Source organism: Balaenoptera physalus (assembly GCF_965194825.1).
Source record: "Balaenoptera physalus genome assembly, chromosome: 6".
NCBI classification, from domain to species: domain Eukaryota; kingdom Metazoa; phylum Chordata; class Mammalia; order Artiodactyla; family Balaenopteridae; genus Balaenoptera; species Balaenoptera physalus.
This window is the reverse complement of record NC_138885.1, coordinates 125,341,040-125,366,292: the sequence shown is the minus strand read 5'-3', so window position 1 is coordinate 125,366,292 and position 25,253 is coordinate 125,341,040. Positions and strand designations below refer to the sequence as shown.

The 25,253-nt window shown below is 40.6% G+C and overlaps 1 protein-coding gene across 8 annotated transcripts in view; it reads left to right on the top strand.

Annotated features, from left to right (window-relative positions):
- DOCK10 (dedicator of cytokinesis 10) overlaps positions 1–25,253 on the top strand; it is a 281,723-nt gene that overhangs the window by 97,125 nt on the left and 159,345 nt on the right. Inside the window, exon 1 of one of the 8 annotated variants that reach the window (XM_082464596.1) lies at positions 8,624–13,419. The exons of the other annotated variants lie outside the window; for them this stretch is intronic. Coding sequence (XP_082320722.1) covers positions 13,315–13,419 — 105 coding nt within the window. The 5' untranslated portion in view covers positions 8,624–13,314. Of the gene's footprint in view, positions 1–8,623; positions 13,420–25,253 lie in introns of those variants that run through there. 8 annotated transcript variants of the gene reach the window in all.

The window sequence follows — 25,253 nt, the reverse complement described above, 5'->3', positions numbered from 1 at the left end:
ACAGTGTTGGTATTTGCCGCATGCCAGTAAGGGACCCAGCACGGTTCAGACATAAAGACAACACTGTTCATTGCTCTGGGAATTTACAATCTCGCTTAGGCAGAAAAGGAACCATGAAAAGATTGAAAAAAATCATATGATATTGGTTAAATCTTGGCTTTCTTTAACTTTCTTGGCATTTGGGTCTTTTGTGTGGGATGAAGGGAGATGACAGAAATAGGATAATTGGAAGCTTTTGTAGCTGTGCACAGTGGGGATTTCAAAATGAAATCACCAGTATTGCAAGACACAGCACAAAGAGGTCAGCTGTGGAAGGATGGAGTGTGCATGGGAGGAGGGGCTTTTTAGCCTAATTATCCACATCCAAGCCAAGGGGGTCTCCTAGCCACTCCCTCCATTTTTGGAAGGTCCTTTCCCTTTTACTGCTGCTTTCAAAGCAGCTAGCGCCCTTCTTGTGCTCCCACCCCACCTCTCCAAGCTCAGTGCGTGAACAGCTGGTACGTCTGCACCCCCCGCCCAATACACACAGCCCAGCTTAAGACCCCTCCTCACCACAACCAAACTTAGAGCTAACATCTTTTGAGCATTTTCTTATATTCCAGGCATTGTGCTAAACACTTTGCAAATATTCTTTTTTTTTTTTTTTTGCAAATATTCTTTTATTAAGCCTCACAGCGCTCAGTGAAACAGGTACTATGGTTACCTTCATTTTACAGGTGAAAAGCTCAGATTCAGAGAGGTTGAGTAACTTGTCTGGAGACCCCCAGCAAGTAAGCAGGAAGGCCAGTAATCAAACACAGGCCGACTGACTCCAGCACAGTGATCTTACCCACCATGGCAAACACCACACTCTCAGCTTTATCCTTCACACCATTAAAATGTCTATCTTCATCTCCACGTCCTTGGGGCTTTGCCTAGGTGGCCAGCTTGCCTCTTATGATGTATCATGCTAAGTTACTGAAGATTCTAATGGCTTCGGATCTCTTCCAGAAAAGTGATAGCTGCACTTGATTAGGGACACCCCAGAACAGAAACCCAGACTCATAGACTAATTCCGATAGTGGGATTTTGAGGCATATAGAGAATAAGAGAGGGGACTGACTTGAAAGTCAGTAGCCCCGGGGTTCCTCCAAGCAAGGAGGAACGAAAGACCCAGATGCCAAGTGATTCTCAACTTGGCTTTCAGTAGGAGCTAACCCTGATCTGAAGAGAAACTTCCATCATCTGCCCTGAGATCTCTGGGCCTGAAAGCCATCGTCAAAGCAATACTGAGGCAGAATAATTTGCATTAGGATTTGGACCAGAGATTTTCAAGCAGGAGTGATTTTTCCCTCCTTCCCCCACCCTCCAGAGGACATGTGATGATGCCTGAAGACATTGTTGGCTGCCACAGCAGGGGGCCAGGGGGTGTTACTGGCATCGAGTAGGTAGAGGCCAGCCAGGGGTGTTGCTAAACATCCTGCAATGCAGAGGACAACCCCCTACGAGGAGAACGATCTGGCCCAATATGTCACTAATGCCAAGTTTAAGAAAATCTGTTTAGACAATAATTGAGAGGCCAGTATGACCAGGGTTACAAAAGTCCAAGCAGAGAAATAGCCAATAAAGAAGAAACTAAGGGAAATCGAAGGACAGATGGGGCACATCTAAGGCCCAGTTTTCAACAGCTAGTTACACTCCAGGGTTTTCTCCTCCGTCTCCTAAATGTTTAGGGCAATGTAGCTGGTCAGCTAATTCTGCCTCTTTTTGAGTATACCTAAGAGAAAAGGAAATATTTGATTTTACAAATAAGACTTGAGTCTAGTAAAAAAAAAACAAAAAACAGTTAGCAGTGGGAGTGATGCCCCATTGGATACTATTATATGATTCTTCTGACTAAGAAAACAATAAGGTGAACCAGCTTCTGAGTCACAGTTTCTCAAAATGTGGTCTGTGTAGCATCTTCAAATGAATCACGTGAATGTTTGTTAGCAAAGCCAGATTCCTGGACCTCCTGTCAGGCCGACTGAGGTCCTGGATAAGCCCAGGAATCCACAATTTTAACAACCTTCCCATGAGATTCTTGCATGTACTGGAGAATGCCTGCTTATAAAGGCGACTTTCGAAGTCTTACTGATCTTGGGGGGCCTAGGCCTGCAGCGAATTGAAGGAGGATTTCGGTTCCCGGCCAGAGATTGAAGTCAGGCCGCGGCAGTGAGAGCGCTGAATCCCAGCCGCTAGACCAGGGACCAGTGACAAGGCCCTGGCCCTTCGGCTTTGCAGAAATGAATTCCCACAAAGACAGGAAGCAGTGAAACAAGTAAAGTGTTTACTAGGAGGAAAAAAGAGTGCGTGTGAATGGGCACACACGGGTGGGCTCAGAGAGAGAGAGAGTCGTGCCCTCGTGGTAGTTTGAATCGCTTCTATGGGGCATTTCTTCCAGGTTTCCGTTGGCCAGTCATCTTGCTTTGCCCGGTTCTGAGTCTGTATTTTGTACATCTCAGGGTCCTCGCATGCGTGCGGGCGCATCTCTTAGCCAGGATGGATTCTAGTGAAGAGACCTATGCGTAGGTTGACGTCACCTACTATGGGGTGCCGCCCCTCCCTTTTTGACCTTCAAGCACCTTTCTGTGCATGTGTGGTCGGGAAGGTCTCCTTGACTTCGAGAATGATGAATATGTGGTCTTTTATCCGTTACCTGGGTAGGGCTCAGCTCCTCTTACTATCCTCCTGCTATTATCTTCCTCTTGGAGTATCTCTCCACAAGGGACAAACTCCAGCTCCTCGGCCTGGGGCCCATCTATGTCCTGTCTTATTACCATTGTCCAGGCCCGGACTCAAGTCTCTGTGCCTGTATGAAGTCCCCCTTGACCTTAACCTCTTGTTCTTTACTCATAGTCTTCACTTGACACTTCATTGCTGCGTTCTTATATTTCTGTAGTCGTTTTGTGTGTACAGTGATCTCCCGCCTGGACTGTGAGTGGGCACTCTGACTTAATCCCCTCCATCACTGATATCCGGCACCGGACCAGGACTAGGAAATGTCCTCAGAGCCTCTCAGCATTTGTACCCATTCTCATAAACCAGATTCAGTAGATACTGGTGCCCTTTTCAGAGCCATCCAATCTTCATTTTCCTGTTGTTTTTCCTTTGTCCACCTGGAGAGGTGCAGAAGAAAGAGCAAGAAGTCAATTTGGCCTTTAATTGGGGACCTTGATGAGCTACCGCGCATCCAAAGGTCAAGAATGTACTCTAGTGTGCACAGCTAAATAAAGAGAATCCAACAATTAATCCTCTGTAAAACACAAAGAAGCTCTTGATTGAAAAGCCAAGACCCATCCATTACTCTCCAATTTCTACAATGCAAGGCATTAAACACTTAAATCAAAGTATTACATTAGCTTTTTTAAGGCCTCCTTAGAGAGGCCTTAAAAAAGTTATAAATGCATTATGACACCATCAAACAAACGGTTTGTGGGGCTTACAGGTTGCAGAAATTGCAGCTAGACTATCAGTCAGCTCCACTAGCAAGCAGTCCTTGGTCTGAATGGTTGGTCGCTTGCATGTTCAGGGTTTGGCATGTACGTGGCAATCTATTTCCTCGTCAAAATTGCTTAGGTAAGAATGCCTCATCGCCCTCCCTTTGTAAAGACGCATCCATCTGCAGTTCAAACAAAGCAAAACAAAAACAAAAAGACTACCACAAGACTAAAACATGTGTAATACTGATGTTGTATAAATTAACCAGTTTTTCCATTGGAGCTTCACAGATTTGAAAGACCTTGGCTCATCCATAAAACACATGATTTTCAAGGTAATTATTAAACATTGGGTGACATTCATATTGAAAGCAAGGTAATAGCAATTGGAAAGACTAGAGGAGGACAATTTGGGGTACTTGTTTTATCTTAAAAGAAATAACTCAGGTCTGTAGTTAACTTTGCCAGCAGTGGGAGGCTGGCATGGGATCCAGCCAGCCAGCAGAGAGACGCATGTGTCTCCGGGGGGAAGTTACTGTCGGGCAGTAGTCCTTAGCAGATCAAAGATAATAGCATTGATTTGGACCCTCAACTCCCATTTGTGTGCTTTCACCTGATCATTTGTGAGACAAATCGTCTGCCTCGACCCAGAATGCCTTTCAGTCTTCGTTAAAAGACAGAGGAAAAACAGTCCAGGGAAAATAAGTTGCTTGGTGGTTGATTATGTTTTTAATGGAAAAAGAACACTATATTCTAGGTGTAGAATTAGCTGCATGACTTTTTAAAGAACATTAGCAATCCAGGCTGTATTATTCGTGTGAGACATAAGCTTAAAAAATCATATATTAGCTTTTGTATGTTTGTTGTTGTTATTGTCATGTTTTTCTGCTCTGGCTCTGAGTTTGGTAGCATGGGGGAGTGAGTTAAAATGTGGTCTCCAGAAGCATGAATTCTTGCTTCTTAGGGATTTCGCATTTTGCACCAGATCAAGCTAAAGCTGACTTCCTGAGGGTGGTTGGATGCCTTTACCATAAAGCAGAAAAAACTTCAACATAGATGATAAGTGCCTATATACCCATCAGGAAACTGAGAAAAAGGGTAAAATTAAACTCAGTTTTCCTCATTTCCTAAATATTGTATCAAGATGCTTACTGGTAAGATATATGAGTATATACAGGCTATAATATTTTTCCTAGTGGAAGGCTGTGACCAGTGATAAAGTCCATGATTCAAAAGAAAAAACTAAAACCCCTTCACTGATTGCTATTAGATTCTAAGATGGGCTCACTGAACTGTAAGCAATGAGTTCTTTACCCCCCTTGTCCCCATGAAATCCTGGTTAAGTGGGAATTCTTACCTCCTGAGACCTACTTAACTTCAATAATATAAACAAATATTATTACAACTTAATACATGTTTGAAGGGCCATGAAAGGAATACTCTAAATTATTTTAATGCAATAAAGATCGTTTATGCTACACACGTGTACACACACACAACAAACATGTCACACAGCACACACCATGCACGCACACACAACTGCAGTCTGTTTCTATTTTTGGCATGTCTACGTTCTCCCTCAGTGCAATTCATGTTGCAGGGCTCTCTTTATTTTCCGTGAAATTTCTAAATATTTCATACTAAGACTAATGCGATGTGCATTAGAGTTTAGCAGACACACAAAAAAACTGCTGAATTCCACAGACACTGCCCACTGAAAGCTCTGCACTTAGAAATATGAGGTTTTGTCCTGTTCAGTGAAACTCCTCTGAGCTATCTAAGCCTCTCTCATGGGTAACTCAGAGCCATTCAGCCTTGACCTTTGTAGCCAGAAGTAATTAGCCTCAGTGCTACGAGCTACAGAAGCACTTCTGCCTGGGGCCGGGCTCAGGAGAGACCACAGTGAGGGAGGAAGTAGCTGCTGGTGCTTTACTTCCTCTAAACAAAGTAGACAGTGGTGAGCAGGACCTAGAGAAGCACTGAGGACCAGCCTTGTTTCATCCTATGAGAGAGAGGCTGTAAAGCACACAGACCCTCAGGCAAAGGGAAAATCTATTGGAAATGGAAGAGAAAAATGAAATGAAATGAGTTATCTAAACGTTCTCTAACAAGGAAGTATAAATGCTGAAAAGCTCCACAGGTAAAATAAATTGGAATAAAGATACGATGGGATGAGAAGCTAGTAAAGAAAGCAGGTGGAAATGAACAGAAAGTACTTTACCAGCTGCTCAAATTAGGTTTTGTGGATTCAAGTATGATGTCGTGTGTGGCTGTCTAAGTCTTAACCACCAGGGTTTCAGTTACTCTGCATCCCTAACGGTACTTTCTCGGTAATGTTGATTAAGTAGGTTCAGATGCATTTTCAACGAAACAAAAATCTCTGTCCTCTGGTTTCTTAGATTCCACGAGGACGTCATTTGCTGTTTGTACAGCCTATTCAAATACAGTGCAAACATAAACATTTTAGAGATGACCTCAGAGCTTGTTGCCTTTAGCTTATTGCCTTTGTTTTCTGTGTTTATGTATTTGATTACTTCACCAATACCCATCATCTAAATGTGTCTCTGGTTCTGCCCTCCCTCCCCACGACTACGATTCTCTTTCTCACCTTTATTTCACTGCCAACTTTTTCCAGGAAGTGACCTATAAGCCAAATGTCTATTTCCTCTCACTCATTTCTTGGCTCCACTGAAACCTGCATCCCACCTCACTGTTCAGCAGAAATTCAAAGGCCAAGTACTGTCCTGCCTACACCTTCTTCTCAGTGCATTCTTGATGTTAACATTGTCTTCAAAAGATAGGTGTAAAAAGCAAGCTGTGGTCCAGAATAAGACTGTGCGAGAGACAGTTTTCTAAAGATACTTCTCCCCCTCAACAAGACTCTCTGATGCTTCAGTGAAACACTCATCTTAGTACTGCTGTGGAGGCACTTCGTGGATGTAAATTAAGGTTACTTATCAGCTGGCCTTAAAATATAGAAATTATCCTAGATCGTCTGGGTGGAGCCAATCGAATCACATGAGGCCTTAAGAGCCGACACTTTTCTCCAGCTAGAGTAGAAAGACGCAGAGAAGAGATATTTAGGAGAAAAGGAAAAGTCAGAGAGATTTCAGAAGGGTTCAACCCATTGTTGCTGGCTTAGAAAGGGGACATGGGCCAGAGAATGCAGGCGGCCTCTAGAAGCTGACAATGACCCCTGGCTGACAGACAGCAGGAAACTGGGACCTCAGTCCTGCAACTGCAAGGAATTGAATTCTGCCAACAACCTGAATGAGCCTGGAACCAGGGTCTCCTCTGGAGCCTCCAGAAAGGGACACCATCCTGCTGACACTTGGATTTCAGCCTTGGGAGGCTCCAAGTGGAGAATCAGCTGAGCTGTATCATACCCAGATTTCTGACCCACAAAAACTATGAGATAACAAGTGGGTGTTGATTTAAGCCAATAAATGTGTGGTAATCTGTTACAGCAGCAATAGAAAACTAATACAGACTATTGGAACTTTTCCTCAAATTTCTGATATCTTAGCATTCAAATTCCTATTTCTTCTAAAACATGGTGAAGACTTACCATCTTAATTAAATTCCAAATACCCAGACTCTTATCTACTGAAAACTGCAAACTTAGTTTCTCTTTCTGGACACCATGGAGCCAGACTTTGAATGCACATACAAGAATTTGTGCATCTGTGTATTTTGTTAGGTACATGCATATATATGAATACGTACCTAGCTAGACCTGGTAAATACCAATCATAGTCAATAAATAATACTTTACATTTATGCATATATAGGAATCTTAGCAATTATATATACACATGTGTATTTTTTTCCTCAATGCTGAGTAATAACATATATTATTTCATGACAGTCTTGTAAGCTGTATACTAATTGCTCCACTGTAAATATAAGAAATAGGAAGACAGGGGTCAAGTAACTTGCTGGAGGTTATCTAGTAGATGGCTGAAGAGGATTCAAATATAGATCTGTCTGGATCCAAGACTGCAAGGTCCTTAGTTTTCATCTTGCTTATCTCTCATGCTGGATCTTTTTGGACATCCTCGGGCCCTACCTCCATCTCTGCCCAGATGCCGTGTGTCACCCTCCTTAAACTCCCTCCCCCCTCAGTGCATCTGGACACCACACTGCCCTGCTAGTTTCCCCCCAGTATCTCTATGCCTTCTCAGTTTCCTAAGTTGCCTTCTATTTCTCATATATAAAAGAATTTCAGGATTGTGTTCTCAATTTTATGCTACTCTGTTCTCCAAAAATTCAGTTTACTTTTAGATTTTGAATTTTAACTCTTTCGATGACTTTCACCTGGATATCTCCAGTCCTGACTCTTTCCTGAGTTCCAGGCACACGTATAACAGTGGTGCTGAAAATGCCCATTTTTCTGTCTTCTTGACGTGTCTAAATCAGCATTAGTGGAAAAGAAGTCCTCTCTTCTTGCCACCCTTTTTCCCTCAGACATATTATCCATCTCCTTGATGGCCAGACTCAGAAACCTGCTGGCATCTTTGGACCTCTCTTCTGGCTAAGAGCATGAGCTCTGGAGCTGGACGGCCTGGGTTTAAATCCCAGCTGTGCTACTTACTTGCTTTGGAACCTTGGACCAATTGCTTAACTTCTCAAGACCCAAGTATCTTCCTCTGTAAAACTAAGTGGTGATAACAGTAATAGTAATACCTACCTCACAGGGTTGTTGCATGGTTTAAATAAGGCACTATAAATATTTAGATCAGCACCCAGCACCTAGTACTTGCTTGATAAATTTCAACTATCATTCATTTTCCATTTAATTGCCAGATCTTCATCTGTGAAGTCTATGGTTGTAATTCTGATGCCAAGTTTTCTGCCCTCCACCACTCTATGTTAATATCTGGGTTAATGCAGACTACTACTCTGGATCATATTACCCAAAATCTAGCCTACGTGTAATTATCAAATGAATCTTCCAAAGGCACTATTTTAATCATAATTCAAAAATCCATGGGACAAAGTGAGAGAGTGGCATAGACATACATACACTACCAAACGTAAAATAGATAGCTAGTGGGAAGCAGCTGCATAGCACAGGGAGATCAGCTCGGTGCTTTGTGACCACCTAGAGGGGTGGGATATGGAGGGAGATGCAAGAGGGAAGAGATATGGGGACATATGTGTATGTATAACCAATTCACTTTGTTATAAAGCAGAAACTAACACACCATTGTAAAGCAATTATACTCCAATAAAGATGTTTAAAAAAAAAAAAATCCTTCAGTGGTTTCCCATGGCTTTCAGGATACGATGGAAACTTTCATCATCTTGGCATTCAAAGCCTTCCGTGAACTGGTCCTGGCTTCTATTTTCAATTGTTTCTGCCTCTACTCTCCTACTCAGCCCTTGGCTATAGACAAGCTGGACTTCCTACTTTTTCTTAAATATTCTTTCTTGGCCTGCCTCTTAGTTTCTGTGATAACGAATAGTTATGGTAACTATACCAGGCAATGTGTTGAAATTTTAAAGTGTCATCTCATTTATACTCACAAAAACTCTGTGAGGTATCCACTATGCTCTCCCTATTTTACAGATGAGAAAACTGAGGCCTGGAGAGGGTAGGTATTGGTTGAGGATATACAGTTAGGAAGCGTGGACCCAGGAGCTGCCTCTAAGCAGATTCCAGATCCCATGGTTTTAACCATTGTATCTTATGCCTTCTCTATGCTACATTCCTCTTTCCTAGAGTATCCTTTACCCTTCTCCCATCTATTTGACTCAAACCTATTCAAAGTCTCCCTTAGGTCCTGTCTTTATTATAAAAGCTTTCCCAGTCTCCTTTACATTTTAGTGAACTCCTCTGTCAGGTACAAGCTTCTCAAGGCTAGGAAGAGTATTACATATTTCTCGTGAAGCACAGCAATGCCTTGAGTATAGTAATTAATTCTGATCATTGATTGGTACCGGATTTCTTTGCTAATGAACTTGACAGTGATTCCTTGTGGTTGAGCCAGCTAATCTCTGATTTCTCTTTATTGCCCATTCTTGCCCAGTGCCCTAGTTAGGTTCTTTGATTGTCAACAAGTGTCCGAACTTAAGCAGAAAAGGAATTTTTTGGAATAGCGTGGGGTATCACAGAATGCTGGAGAGACAGACTTGGTCTGAAATCAAGGAGGGCGAAGCTCAGTAGAAGCTCAGCTGTGCCATCCCATGGAACACTGAACTCCATGCTACCGGATTTTCTCCTCCTTTGCAGTCACCACAGGTTATGTCTTTCTGACATCCCCATATACTGCCCGGCAATGCCTCCTTTTGCCAATATTAAAGGTAGCTGCAATCAACAGCTTAGCAAGGAGAGAAATGAGTCATTCTCACATTGCAGAAGTCGGGAAGTGGGAGGGACTCGAGGATAAAGAACTGTGGCGCCTAAAGAGGAATAGAGGAGAGACGAGATGCAACTGTTAGAAAGAGAGGAAGTCACTTACGAGTTGCTCAAGATTATTAAATGCTTCCTTATAAGACAACATTCCTATCTTCTAAAACTATGAGCTAGGGATTTAGGGTAACATGAATAAGCGGGTCTCCAGATGGACCTCAGAGATTGGTGACCCCCGACCATGCACACACATTTTCTGAGTCCTTACATTTTCCTGGTGAGTGAGTCCAGTTTTGTTAGATTCTCAAATAGGTCCATGATCCAAAAGGGTTGTGAAATACGACTTTCAGCTATTAAAATAGAAACATAATCTTACATACTTGGGAAATCAGGTGACACAAAAAGGCAGACTCTCATCATATAAGGAAGAAAGTTAAATCTGAAAATTCTGCATGTGCTATAATGTACCCGCTCATCCAACAGATGCCAAAGAGTTACTCAGAGTGTGAACGTTGATAAGAGCGAAAGACAGACAGTGGAATTTCTGTATATCCCATGACCATGGATCAAAAGGGCTTCTGCTCTGTGGAGTCTTTGGATGCCTACTTAAACCAATTACAGAATAACAATATAGTTTACCTCCTCAGTTGTTATTTTTGTAGCATCTTGCTGTTTTGCTCATAGTTTTTGAAGTTTCCTCGGTCTCCATACTTTGGCAAGGTCTCCATACTTTGGCAAGGAATAAGCGATATCTCTTTTATTTTTTTTTAATTAATTTATTTATTTTTTATTTTTGGCTGTGTTGGGTCTTCGTTTCTGTGTGAGGGCTTTCTCTAGTTGCGGCAAGCGGGGGCCACTCTTCATCGCGGTGCGCGGGCCTCTCACTGTCGCGGCCTCTCTTGTTGCGGAGCACAGGCTCCAGACGCGCAGGCTCAGTAGTTGTGGCTCACGGGCCCAGTTGCTCCGCGACATGTGGGATCTTCCCAGACCAGGGCTCGAACCCGTGTCCCCTGCATTGGCAGGCAGATTCTCAACCACTGCGCCACCAGGGAAGCCCAGCGGTATCTCTTTTTGCCTGTCTTGCACAAATCTCTGCATGAGAAGGTAGAGGTACACAAGAGGCTAGAGTCTGGGCGATACATATGTGCATCAACTAAATCTGGTCTTTATTGGGGAAATACTATTGGGGAATGGCCTATGTCAGGATAAAGCAACCATGATAAAGGGGAAGGCTTATTACAGATTAAATAATAATCAATAATGAGGCTTATTAAATAAGCAAATGGCATCTATTAGTGCCTTGTCTTTGGAACTAGCTGGTTGAGTGGGAGCTCCCCTGAGGGAAGCCGCCTTCATTACAGAATCAGAACTATGTTTGCAGAAGTGGCTTCTCAGGGTGAGATACGAACGTCTTATCCCATCTTGTCTAGGACCCCCTCCTCCCCCCCCACACACACAAAGGCAAGCGGGGGAGCATCCAAAGCCATCAGAGGAGGCTTTCTGAGGAAGAGACATTTCAAGTAAAGACTGAAGGAAGCTGAGGAAAAGCCACAGGGATATGTGGGACCATTCGCTCCTGGGTGGCAAGCTGGCATCATCCGTGGCAGATATCGGGGCCTGCACCATTAACCGTGCTGAGCTCTAGAAAGAGAAGGCAAGGCTCTGGAGCAAAAGCCCCCCACAAAACCCCCGACTCATTGTGTTTACTCATTGTTCCCCTCCTCTGGTCGCTCTCCCCGTTCCCATCTGTACCCTGAGTCCTGCTTCCAGCTACGACACGCATGCAATAGCAGCCTTGTTATTTTTCTTTCTTAAAGTTCAAAACTCCCAGAATACTGAGAGCCTTTTGCACAGAAATTGCTCACCTGGTTAGGCTTCTTGCTTGCGTCCACACTGCACATCACACTGCTCTCTGTGCAAAGACGCCCCAACAAGTGTCTGTGGAACTGACTCCCTGACAGTTACTCCCTTCAAAATGCCCCTTGCTCAGGACTCATCTCCTGGGAGAGCTGGTAGGAGCTTGTGTCTCGGTGGTTGTGAAGATCAGTCCTCGATGGAAATATTCCTTCAACCATCTTTCAAACCCCAGAGTGCTTCCTAGACAGGCAATGGTTCCTGTAGCACCTGCATCACACCGATGGACACCTCCGTTGAGGGGGTCCACCCTGCAGATGAAGAAACCAACTCTTGAAGAAACTGAATGAATGTCTCCCACAACAATCGTTTTTCTTGAAGAAACTGAATGAATGTCTCCCACAACAATCGTTTTTTAGAACAATCGTTTTTTAGAATCGTTTTTTAGAATCATTTTTTAGCTGGGTTTTTTAGAACCCAGCTTTCTAATGTTTAATCTAATCAATTATTTCCTAGTCCTGTGGCCTCCAAATATTTCTTATCTCATGCACTTCGTAGAAAAAAGTTGGCTGCACTCCCATCCTCTGTGTGTATTTATAAATTATATAGTCCTTACCAATAGCTAATATTTCAAAACACAATATACATAGGGGACAAGGGTCATTGTTAAGCACAATATATATGTCCTTCATTTATTCTTTTATTAAACAAGTATATATATACTGAGAATCTTCGGGAAGCCAGGCGTGGTTTTGATCACTGAAGACACAGTGAATGAAGCAAAAAAATTCCCACACTCTTGTGGCATAGAATCTAGTGGCGAATGACAGTCCGTAAGTAAAATAAGGAAAATGTATAGTAGCGTCACATGCTAGTAAGTGCCATGGGGAAAAATAAAACAGGAAGGAGCACTGGGGTGGGTTTGAGGGGAGAGGTGCACTTTTAAATTGCCCCAGAGAAAGGGAGTAAAGATCTAAAGATTAGGGAATTAACTATTTGACTATTTGTAACCATTTGACGTAGAGAATGAAGGTGTCCATGTCAATGTGTTATGTTAAATAGTAGTAAAGCACAGTTTCTCTATTTAGATGACTAATATAAATAGAATTCTAATATTTTCCCCTTGTGCCTAAGTGATCCTCTTGGGCACCTCCCTGGAAAGACCGTTAATGTAATCTACGCATACATGACCAAATGATTATTACAGTTCATCTTTGGGATCTAGCCGCAGTGATAAAATTTGGATGGCTGTTACACTGACAGACATGGCAGCCTACCATAAATTAGCTCTTTGATTCAGTCTTGACTTGGTTCCAAGGGTGAGTTTACATCCTATGGTTTATTTAGCTGTGAGCAATTCTCTTAAACATCCAAAGTTATTTTGTGTTTTTCATCTTGCTTTAAAGCAGGTGATTAGGGAGAATACATGCACAAAAGCGCTTCTGAACAGCTGGTAGTTACTCACTCACAGGAAGCAGTCACTTGTCGGTTTTCTTTTCCTTTCTGTTCAGTTATGTTAATGTAGCATGAGCATTTCCCTTTTTACCAGAGAAGAAAAATTTGTTCGGCCTGGTGAAGCTTCAGAAGGAAGAGGCTTAAAGAAACTGATATTTTTAAATATCTTGCCACTCAAATAACAACAATACAATGAGCTTCCGAGGCAAGGTTTTTAAACGGGATCCCAGTGAATTTTGGAAGAAGAGACGAACAATGAGGAGAAAAAATCAAGAAGAAATCCACAGATTTAGTTCTGTAGGTATCTGAATGTTGTTTGCTTTCCATCTTTTCTTCAATACTTTAAAAAAAAAAAAAAAAGATTAGTTCTGGAGTGGTGTGCTAACCTAGGCTATGGGCAAAGTCTTAGATGGAACAGAATATTCAACCCGGTTCATAAATATCCTTTTTTACTTACATCATTATTTTTTAATTACTTCCATCATTAGTTTAAAACATATTGGAAGAGGTTGGAAGTAGCTAAAACATTACTGACTTATTTGGAATATTGGAATTACTTCCATCATTATTTTAAAACATGTTGATACAGGATTTAAATAGTTAAAATACTACTAGAATATTCTCTTTTTTAAAGAAAAGCCTACCATTGCCTCAATTAAGACCCCAATTGATGACTTGTATACAGTTGTGGGGTTTTTTTTGTTTGTTTGTTTTTAATTTATTTATTTATTTTTGGCTGTGTTGGGTCTTCATTGTGGTGCATGGGCTTCTCATTGCAGTGGCTTCTCTTGTTGCGGAGCATGGGCTCTAGGCGCCTGGGCTTCAGTAGTTGTGGCACGCAGGCTCAGTAGTTGTGGCTCGTGGGCTCTAGAGCACAGGCTCAGTAGTTGTGGCACACGGGCTTAGTTGCTCCACAGCATGTGGGATCTTCCCGGATTAGGTCTCGAACCCGTGTCCCCTGCATTGGTAGGCGGATTCTTAACCCCTGGGCCACCAGGGAAGTCCCTACAGTTGTGTTTTTAAAAAAGTATTACTGCTCTATTTTTATCATGTACCACTCATGATTTGTTTTAAAGTTCTTAGAAAGAGCAACCCAAAATACGAAAGGAAATGTAAATAAGTATTTAATTAAATGAGCCAAGGAAGAGAGGAAAAATTGGTAAGTTTTAAAGGTAAAAAGATTTGGTTTTGTCTATTGTTAAAAAATGTTTTTGCTTTAGTATTCTTAAACAAAATGAGAAATCTGGAAAAGTGTACTTATTAAAGAATTCTAGATTTCTATCCGTAAGAACTATGGGTAGCTGAGTATCAGGGTGGATGGCTAGAGCTTCAGTGATTCACATGTAATGTGGCCCACTTTATATGCTAAATGGCTACAACAACATGACCGGGTAGCTCTTTTTACAGGAATGTTTATTTTACCAGGTGGTTCAAGTTTTGCTTGCTTTTCTTCAAGGCAGGGGTTCTTCAGCTCAGCATACTGTCATTTTGGGTTGGAGAGTTCTTTGTTGTTTGGGGCTGTCCTGTGCATTGTACAATATTTAGTGACATCCTGGGCCTTAACCACTAGATGCTGGTGGAAAGCTCTGCCCCATTTTGACGAGCAAAAATGTCTCCAAACATTGCCAAATGTCACCTTGGGCAGGGAGGGTGATCTTCCAGGTGGAGAACCACTGCTCTAGGGGCAAATAATCTTTTTGTTTATATAAACACCTTTAATCTAGAAACAGAACAGCTTAAAAAATATATATACATTTGATAATATAGTGATTGTTTATGAGTAGTCATTGAATAAATATAAATAATCAGATTAATGAATAGTCACTCAGTCTTTGATAGGCCAAAATCAGGTACAGAATACTCTGTCTCAAGTAATAGTGGTTGTCTTTATACTTACAATCTGTCTGGTGGTAATTTAGTGGGAGTAGAATTTACTGGAGGTCTGGTTCATAGGATTGATGCCTTGCTATTTCTACCACAGGATCTTAGTAGTACACGTCTCCCACTGGGAAACATGGGTAATTGACCCCCTTGACCTTGTTCCCATGGGATGTGCCCGGGTCTTTCCACTCAACGTTTCATAATGGGAATATGCCGAGTTCGGAACCTAACCTCTTGGTCCCCACTGGCCCCAAAGTTTGCTCAGTTGTGACTTCTCTACCAGCCCCATAAAAGCCTCAGAGGTTGTTTACCATCAGCCTGTTAAAGAGGATAAGTGTTTGAAAACTTGTTTGGTTTGAGATTATGTTAACCTTCAGACCAGTCCAAAAAATGTTACTTTCCTAGCTGCCTTTCTCTCAGTGGAATTTAGAAGTTCCAAGGGTTATGTCACCATAAGGTTTACTTCTTTTTGTGTCCACTAAAAGAGATAACACACAGGAGAAGAACGTGTCTATCTTACAGAGACCACACACAGGATTTGGCATTAGGACAGTCCCTGGTGTGTCTCCATATAATGAAGCTAATCACTCCATGAATTATCTTAATTGCATTTGAAGGTATTGCTACTGAGAACTATGGGGAAAGCAGCCAGTAAGGATGGTGTGTTTTCCCCACAGCATTCAGTAGCTGTGCATTCACATTTAATTAAGATCATTCATACAGTGATTCGCTTTCTTCTGTAGAAGGCGCTGGGACTCCCTGCTGCTGTTGCCTGCGTTTGGTCCTCCTAAGACAGGCATATCTTCTTTCACAGGTTGTCTCTTCTGTTGAGTAGAGGATTGCTCAATCCATCCTTAGGTATTATCCTGGGCTTTCATTTTAGGGAAAAAAAAGAGACTCCAAGAAAGTGAAGCATGTAATTAGAGGGCTAGGGGGTAATTCTGAGTCTCTCACCCACCGTCCGTGTGACCTTGGGCAGGTTACTTAAATCACTCTGAGCCTCAGCTGCCCCTTCCATAAAATGCTCCTAACAATACCTGCCCTGTCTTAAGATTGTTTACTGGAATTCATTTTGATCATGTGGATTCTGAACATGATTTGAACATTGTAAAAATTTATGAGTTGCAAGTGTTATGGAGTATTAATAAAACCAAGTAAAATGTCTCCATTTCCAAGGGCAGAGGAAGGGGGGTATAATTGTGGAGTGAGACTGTCTTTTCAGTGGCTGCAGCGTTGAAGCCACTGGGCTATACACAGGTGACTCCTTCCTCCCGGGACCCTTTTGCAATGACAGAGCCACTCAGTAAACAAAATTCTGAATTGCATCAAGCTGAGTGCTCAAGGGGGTCCCAGATCACTCTGTGTGTCAGTGAGGTTTGCCTTAGAAATGCCCTTTCCCACCCTGGCTCCCACCGAAGCCCAGCTTAGCTGAAGCCCATCCAGAACCAGATTGGACTTTCCACAGCACATTCATCTAAGCTTTTCAAAAGCCAAACCAACATCTCGAGACCTGCTTCTGAGATGACTGGATAGGTGATAAGGAAGAAGCAATTCAAGTGTCAAAATGCCCAACAAATGAAGATAAGGCTTACAGTTAGGTCAGAGAATAAAACAATGATTTCTTTTGAATTTTTGGATATACTTATATATTGTGGTGAAAGGAGAAATAATGATCGCTGGAAATAATTATCACAGATTGTGTTTTTATAATGATTGTGGGGATTCTGAATTCGACAAACCATTTCTTGCTCTAAGACAAATTTAGAAACGGTTTAGTATCATAGTAGTCTAGAATACTTAACCGGAAGTCTGTGACTTCCTAAGTGTTATACAACCCAAACTTTATACTCTCATGACCCAGACTGACAATTTTGTTTATTTGGTTTTCTTCAAATGCCGTTTGAAGCTGTTGTTTAACCCTGTTGGAATTTTTTATTGTTTTGGAAGCTTCCCTTATTAATCCAGTTTTCAGGTGTCTTGTCTAAGAAATCCCTTTCCATGTTTTAATCCACTTATCACAGACAACATACAATACGAGACAATGCAACTGCATTATAAGAAAAGTTTGAGGAAAATGGAACTTACTTGTTAGATCATCAAGTAGAACTACTTCCCTTAATTTTCGAAGTGTGTATGGTGTTCTGTAGTTGAAGGTTTTCTCTTTAACTGTCTTTCTATTTTTATTTTTCTTTTTTTATCCAATCGTTCAGTATGATCTCTGGTGCATAGGGCGGAGGTTAATAAAAAGACAGTTTCCTTCCTAAGTTACATATCCTAATTTAGAAAGATTAAATATACTATTGAATTGAGTTATGATATCAGTCATCTGTACCATCAGAAAAACATGCAAAATTTATTTAAGTAAATGTGAGTTGTTATTTTTAAGTTGTTACTGGCCTGTGGATAATTAATCTGCAGGATTTCAAAGTGTTTAGAAGACATTGGCTACAAATGAAAATCCCTCCTCCTCTTTAGTCATAGCCTGTTAGCACTTTAATAGAAAATTGAAAATTGTAGGAAACTATAGATGGAGGATGTAATCTGAAATATTTATATCTGCTACATATGTCGTTTTATTAAATGTCTTGTGCTGTTGTCTTTCAAGTCTGTTTTTTTATCTTTACTCTTCCACGTTAATGTGGACAGCTTCTCCCTGGTCATCTGTGCTTCCTTACTTACTGATACTGTTTTATACAAACATTCACAGTTACCTACTTAGGCTACTTTACAATGAACCAGTTAGCTGAAAGGAAGCACAGGATGGGGTCCCAGGAACCAGGATGGTGGTTCCAGGAAACGATGAAATGAGACGGAATCAGGGTTGGAATACAACGTAAGGCAGGGATGAATGCTATAAATGGACAAGGTGGAAGGAAGTAAAGAAACAGGAGTCAACAGGGGATCTGAATTCACTCCAGACCACAGAAATGGAGAAGTGTAAGTTGAAACTGGATCTGAGGACTCTGCCTGTGGCTGAAGCGATAGGGAAGAGCTAGCTCAGATGCTGCGTAGCTGCAGAGAAGACGCTTTCAAAATGGACTTAGGATTAGTACCTGCAATTGAACCAAGAATGACCTTACTTTCCTCGAGACTGAGTGCTAGGAGAGGGAGCAGAGTTAAATCCAGAGAGAGACAAGGTGGAGAAGAACTGCCAAGCCAAACTGGGCAGAGCTTAGCTCCATGACGATGTTTTTACAACTATCTGAGCAGGAGGTGGACCATTTGTCAGAGGGGGGCAGGGAGGGGGCACAGTGGACAGAAAGTAACACCATGATCCCCCCCATCTTTTATTTCCCAGATGACAGCAGTACAAAACTTTCTTAATGCAGAGAGTCCCTCAATTGGTGGCAGTTTCCACTGTGGTTTTTGACACAAACGTTATCTAGCATTCTCAGTTGGAAAACTTCAGTTTTCCACCTGTCTTCTTTTTCTTATGTGTCTCCTTTACTCCTCATACGAAACACTTCATTTCTGACACCTCTGGTCACCCAATGTGTGGAGGTTTTTCCCCACACCAAGAAATTCTGTGTGACACCAGCTGGGTGTCCTTAATTTAACTCGGTTCTAACACCGCCTACCTGGAGGTCACGTCAGATCTCACAGGGTAAGCTCAGTCCTACAAGGCTACCCCCGATCCCATGTCAGATGCCAACCACAAGTCTAGGTTATCACCTGTGCTTCTGACCCACCGGCTATAGATTGGAGGTTCCAGCCACCCCCTCCTTGGACTTCAGTCGCCAGGTGCAAGTCCAAGTTGTTATCTGTACTTCTGGTCCACTGGCTATAAGTCACAGGTTCCCATGATCCCCTCTCTGGTTCGACTAATTTGCTAAAGCAGCTCACAGAACTCAGAGAAACATTTTACTTACTAGATCACTGGTTTACTATAGAAGGATATAACTCAGGAACAGCCAGATGGAAGGGATGCATAGGGCAAGGTATGGGGAAAGGCACCAGTCTCCCCCAGTCTCCAGGTGTTCACCAACCCAGAAGCTCTCCAAACGCCATCCTTTTGGGTTTTTATAAAGACTTCATTACACAGGCATCGTTGATTAAGTCATTGGCTCTTAAAACACTGATTCAACCTCAAACCCCACTTGATCTCCCCAGAGGTCAGGGAGGTGGGACGGAAAGGTCCAACTCTCTTATCACAATGTTGGTTCTCATGGAAACCAACCTCCCGCCCCCCACCCTGTCCAAAAGTCATCTCATTAACATAACAAAAAATACCTTCATCATGCTCTTAGGAAATTCCAAGGGTTTTAGGAGCTCAGTGCCATAAAGGCGGATGAAGACCAAATTTATATTTCTTATTATAAATCATAATATCACACATTCATTATATATGATTCATTATATATGATTCCTTAATATACCTTTTCATCTCCTTTTCTTCATCTTCCTTACCATTTTATAAATGTTTCTTAGTCCTCTGTCCCTACCACTTCCTCCCCTGAGGTGCCCGGTGACCTCCCACCAGCCCCCAGCCTTCTAATTTCCCTCACTGCGGAAACTGACAAAGGGAGCAGGGACAGTACCCAAACTACAGCTCTATTGTAGAACCTTCCCAATAGGAAAAAATAAAAAGCATTTCTGATTCTTATTCCTGCAAAGCTATGTATGACCTTTGCTGGTAGAGTGTAGTGGAGGGGACCAAAGGCTTTATGCTGAGCTGGACTGAAATATCAGTTCTTCCATCAAGTTGTTGAGCAGGTCCTCAGATTCCAAGTTTCTGCATTTGTGAAATAAAGCAATGATGACCTCTTCTAGGCTTGGTATGAATATTCAATGAGAGAAAGTGTTAAATACTTATTATAGGCCTTGCCATTTGATCATGATAATAGTAGTAGGAAAATAAAAGCTATCATTAGCATATATGGGGTAAATGATAAAAAATGGTAGTGTCTAAAGTTACTATTAGTATTAAATTGTTTGGTGTGACTATGCTATTTCTACAAGTAAAAATATATGAATTGGTTTTAATACAACAAATATAGCAAATGTTTTCCCTTAAGATGAAAATGACAGAATGAAGAAAGGTGATACAGGGCCAACAATGGCTTAGAGACACCTGGTCGGTCATCTCTAACACAACTTCCAATGCAACCTGGCACCTCCTATAGAGACAAAATTATAGTTTGTGACAACATCAGCACTGAAAGAAAATGTGGACATAAACTTATTTTTTGGCCCCAGTTGCTCTGGTGACATCAGAGAGGGATGATTAGAATGGATTATGCTTGTGGAAAATTAGAGATGAAGGCTGAACTGAGTTTATCACCTTGGAAAACCAAGAAGGTATTTGTCCCCCATTCTCAGGATGCATGATATCTGATGTATTTTTTATAGAGTAGGATGACGTTGGAATTCATTAGTAACACATGAGTTTACTAAACCTACATCCTGTACTTCAAGGAGTCATTGGCTACAGGAGAGGTTCTCCTTTAAGATGATTCAAATCCAAACAAAGATAAGTTGAGGAAATAATAGTCCCTTATTGTAGATGCTGCTCCTTGTATTATATCATTTTAGATTCTTTTAGATGCAAGCAGAGGAAACCTTCCCTGGTAAACAAACATATCCAGAGAAGGGAACAGAAGGAAGAATGGAGAGACAGGCTGGGCAAAGAACAAGAATGGACTTAGAGCAGCTCGGGGCAGTGGGAAACAGGGATGGTCTTGGTGTTTGGAACTAATGGACGGTCATGTGGGATTTTGGCATCTCTCCTTCAAGATTCAGAGTCCTGGAGGGAAGTGTTGAATGGGCTGGGGTCACATGCCCTTGATCACAGAAAAACAGGACTTTTTAAATTATCAGACCCACCAACACTGCTCTTTACAGGGAAGGAGAAAGAAGTAAGCCCTCAGAAGGAAATTAACATGCTTGTACTATAAGAAAGCAGGATGGATGTTGCTTAGGTCAAAAAACAACAAATGATCACTAAGCATATTCAGTTTCAAGTAGCCAAAGGTTAAGAAAGGAAATAAAAGAATGAGCTGACCAATCATTATGGGAAGATTTATTGGACATATATAATTCATGTTGTTGTTGACAGGACTATTTACATTCATGTATTTGTGACATGTATGTGTTTATGTACACACACACATACACACATATCTCTCACATTTGACTCATTTGTGTGCCTGTTAAAGTACCAAAATAGTATCAGAATTTAAGCTGGTGGCAGCTTCCATCACAGACTTTATATAAATTAATCTAAAAATCCTGGCAGCTGGCTCAAAGGCATTAATTTCCCTGGTGTCCGGCAGACTTGTAATTGGGTTGTGATGTATTTTTAATGATATTTATTACCTTTCAAGTGTTGCTAGAAAACTAAATGAGACATGTAATTTAATTTGATTTAGATCTTCTTTCCTACTTCTTTACAAGTACCAGTGTTACGCAAAGAAGCAGGCACTTTTCTTTTTTCATTTGCTGAGCAAAAATGAGTGAATTTTGACATGCTCCTAAGAGATATATGTTGTTAAATTGCCTTAGAAAAGAAAATAAGACTGAAAAGATTTAAATTCAGTTTGAAACTATACCTTATTACATCCTATAAGTCTCTTCAGGTCCTTGATTTTCCTAATGAAATTAAGGGTTAATAAAATAGAATATCCTGATTTTTCTAACTGTAATGTTTGTGTTGAATATGCTGACTAATAATCCTTCATATTTGCAAACAACTTTGTAATTTACCAAGTTTAACCTGCTTTATATCACTGAAATGGACTAAGACATTTAAAGAGTTACTTTTGGCTGATTTCTTCTGAGATCTATGTCCGTTTTTGTTACCAAGGGAACTGTTTCCAAATTCAGCTTAATCTGAGTTTGCCCAGCTGTACAGCTCTTAACTTTGACTTAGCTGGTGTTTTTCCATTCTCATGAAACTGTGTGGTTGAAGACAGAGAGAAGGTTAAAGGGTCAGCATAAGATGGCTTATTCCTTACTTAATTATTTCCTTTTTGGTAAGAAAATTTCATCTTGCTTTCTGAAGCTCAGACATTTGAGAAGTTGTCCAGTGGAACTCCCTTTGATGAAAGGCTGAATTAAATCTGTCACACGACCACAGGCTGACAGCTGTGGCCGTGGATCCAGCTGTGTGGGGTCTTCACAAATTTCTTGTTTGTTTTAAACACAGATAGTGTGGAAGTTGGTTCCATTCCAGTTGCACTAAGGCCAAAGGGTCCTGGAGGAACTTGAGATCTAAAGAATCCATGTGTCATTTAGATCTCTTATTTTATTTAAGAAATGTAATCAATCATCTTGATAACATTGAAGTTAATTAACAGCTGTGTTGTCTCTAATTTGTTTTGGAGATGTCGAGATTGGTTTTTTTTTTTTTAGGTTCTGTCTAAAGACCGTGTGGATCCTCACTGTTCCCTATTTGTTTGTCTGTAGGTCAAGATGTGAAGAGAATGTTTAACTAATTGACATGTCATGCCCTACTAGAGCCTTCTGTACTGGTCCTGAAGTACATACCTATTTTTATTTGTTTTTCTGGGTCATTAGCTAGGATGAATGGTATTGTCAGCTGACGAAGGCATTCAGATATAAACTTAATTCTGTTATAAATACTCAAATTAGAATAAAGATTCAGATATCTGAAAGCGACAGGGGTGGTTGAGGAAAATAGAGGAAGTCTAGACTAGCATCACAGTAGACACTGCATGTCACAGAAGAAATACGAAACATCTCAAAGGTAGGGGAAAAAACTCTTTGCATAATACTGTTTCTTGAAAAGATCAGATTTTTTTGAAAAGCAGAACCAAGCAAGTAGTTCAGATCAGACTAACTAGAGTAACCCTAACAGTGAGTAACCAGTGCTTGGCTCCCTAATTACACTTAACATTTACAGCACAAACATGTGGCCCCAAACACAAGGGGTTTGCTATAGAGATTGTTCTCCATTTCTCATCCCATCAAACCCTTTTCCTGATTTTAGTCCTTAGCGATCCTATTAACTCCCTATTGCTAACAAACTTGACTTGCATGTGTGTAGGTTAGAGCTACAGAAAGAAATTCTAAATATCTTTTGATAAAACTTTGATTGTTGTCTAGGTATTTATCTTGGCAAAGCTAATGAGTTTAATACTAAACTAATCCTAAATTTAATCCTTTTCTTTTGATCTGAAAATATAAATACAAGAAAATATTTTCTAGGTTGGTTTCTCAAGGAAAATAAAAGGCAGAATTTCAAAGTCACTTTCATTTGCTGATATACATAATTAGATTGCCTTCCTTCTTCCTACCGGTCATAGAGCGGCCTGACTTGATTCAGGAGATACACAGAGGAGATGCTGCCCTTTTCTAAATTTCAGTGCTTTTCCTTATGCTTTTACCTCTTTTGCTTCCAATAGAATCACTAATTATCAAGGTTTATTTGTTTGTTTGTTTGCTTGCTTTTTAAGGAAATTTAGATAATAAACATAAAAGCATGTAGGACAGTTTCTGGTACGTGAAGAATTTAGTATCACCAGTTTGATTGGTTGGTTGGTTTGACTTGGGTGTTAGGATATATTTGGGGTTAAACGTATGTGGTAATTTTCAATTGTTTTCGAATAAAGAAAAATCTATATTTGCCTGGCTTCGGCTGGTTCGCTTAACGCCCTCACATACTTCATCTCTTTGATCCTTATGACAACACTGCTGTAAGCAGGAAGTTGCCCTTTGATTCATTTGAGTCAGTCTCACTAAGTCTCAGTTTAAATGACTGTCCAAGTTACTTAGCTGGGAGGTAAAAGACCCTGGATTTCGAACTAGAGATTCTGACTTCTAATCCTTTGCAAGAGTGGCCAATGCACAGAGCTGCTTAAGTAACTTACCAAATGTTTATGGTTCCCTACAGAGCTCAAAATACTTTCGTTAATAGATTGCTAATTGTTCTTCCCTTTCTTGCTGACATTAGCTTCTAAAACCACATACATAATCTGTAGTTATTTTCCCTGATCTCTTTTCACCAGTGTTTTATTTCTCTTTATTTAATTAATTGAGGTTGTTAGTGGTTGAACTTTCATGTGCTTTTCTATTTTCCCTCTTTGGTGGATTTTCAAAGGATAAACAATTTTAAAACCAAGCAACTCCCCAATGTTTTCAGAGACATGAGAGTTTTGAAAGGCCAAGTTCATTTTTCACCATGATGAAAGAAATATATGTTCATTACAGAAAATTTGGAAAATGCAAAAATTCAAAATAACAAAATCCTAAACATCATAGTCCCATCTAAATATAATTGATAATATATGGATACAGATTTCTAATTCTTTTCTTTAAATTTTTAAAATTTTGTGCAGTTATTCAGTGTGCAGTATTTATTCCCACTTTTACTTAACAATACATAAGTAATTTTGCGTGTCATTGCAAACTTTAAAAACTCAGTTTTAATGAGTATGTATTGTTTCTTAGAATGGATGTGCCATAATTCCCTAATCATTCTTTACCTTTAATAATTTATTGTTTCCCATTTTTAGCTCTCAGAGATCTAGCTATTCTGGACTCAATTCTAATGTCATAATATGTGTGAATCTAGAACCATTGTCAGGATGAATTTGACTTCCTTTCCTTCCTCCTTTCATTGTCTTCTTTCCTTTTGCGGCAATACTTGCCATCTTGATCATGGACCCCAACCTCCTCATGTTTACCCACAAAAGCCAATCACATGCAAAATGTTGTGAGCTAACTAGCTTTACTGAATATTTGAAGAGTTACAAGGAGAATTACGGCATGTACCACACAATTCTTCATTGATATTTTTCCAACTCCTATCCTATTGTCAGTATCCTTCCCAAAGCCCATTATATCACTAAGCCTTTCTCCACTACATACGATTCTTGGAAAATATAAATCGCTTTTTGTGAACGACAGCTCTGGTGTCTTCACCTTTTAGATATAGCCTCCACCAGCCTGCCTGCCTTTCTTAGCCCTCTTGCATTAAAGTGAATGTATTTTCTCCATCATGTTAGAAAGGTAATATTGCAAAGATATCCTTGTATACTTCTTGGATTATCTGTATGATTATTTCTTTAAAATAGAGTCCCAGAAAAGGAATTCCTGGATGAAAGGATGTAAACTTATTTACTCAACAGATATTTATTGAGCACCTATTATTTGCTCTCTGTACACATTAAATTTACAATACAAGTGCCTTAAATCCATGACTAGTGAAAATTTAAAACTCGCAGCCTTTATCTACTTAACACTTATGTAATGAGTACTATGGGTATAGTGTTGTTCTAAGAGCATAACAG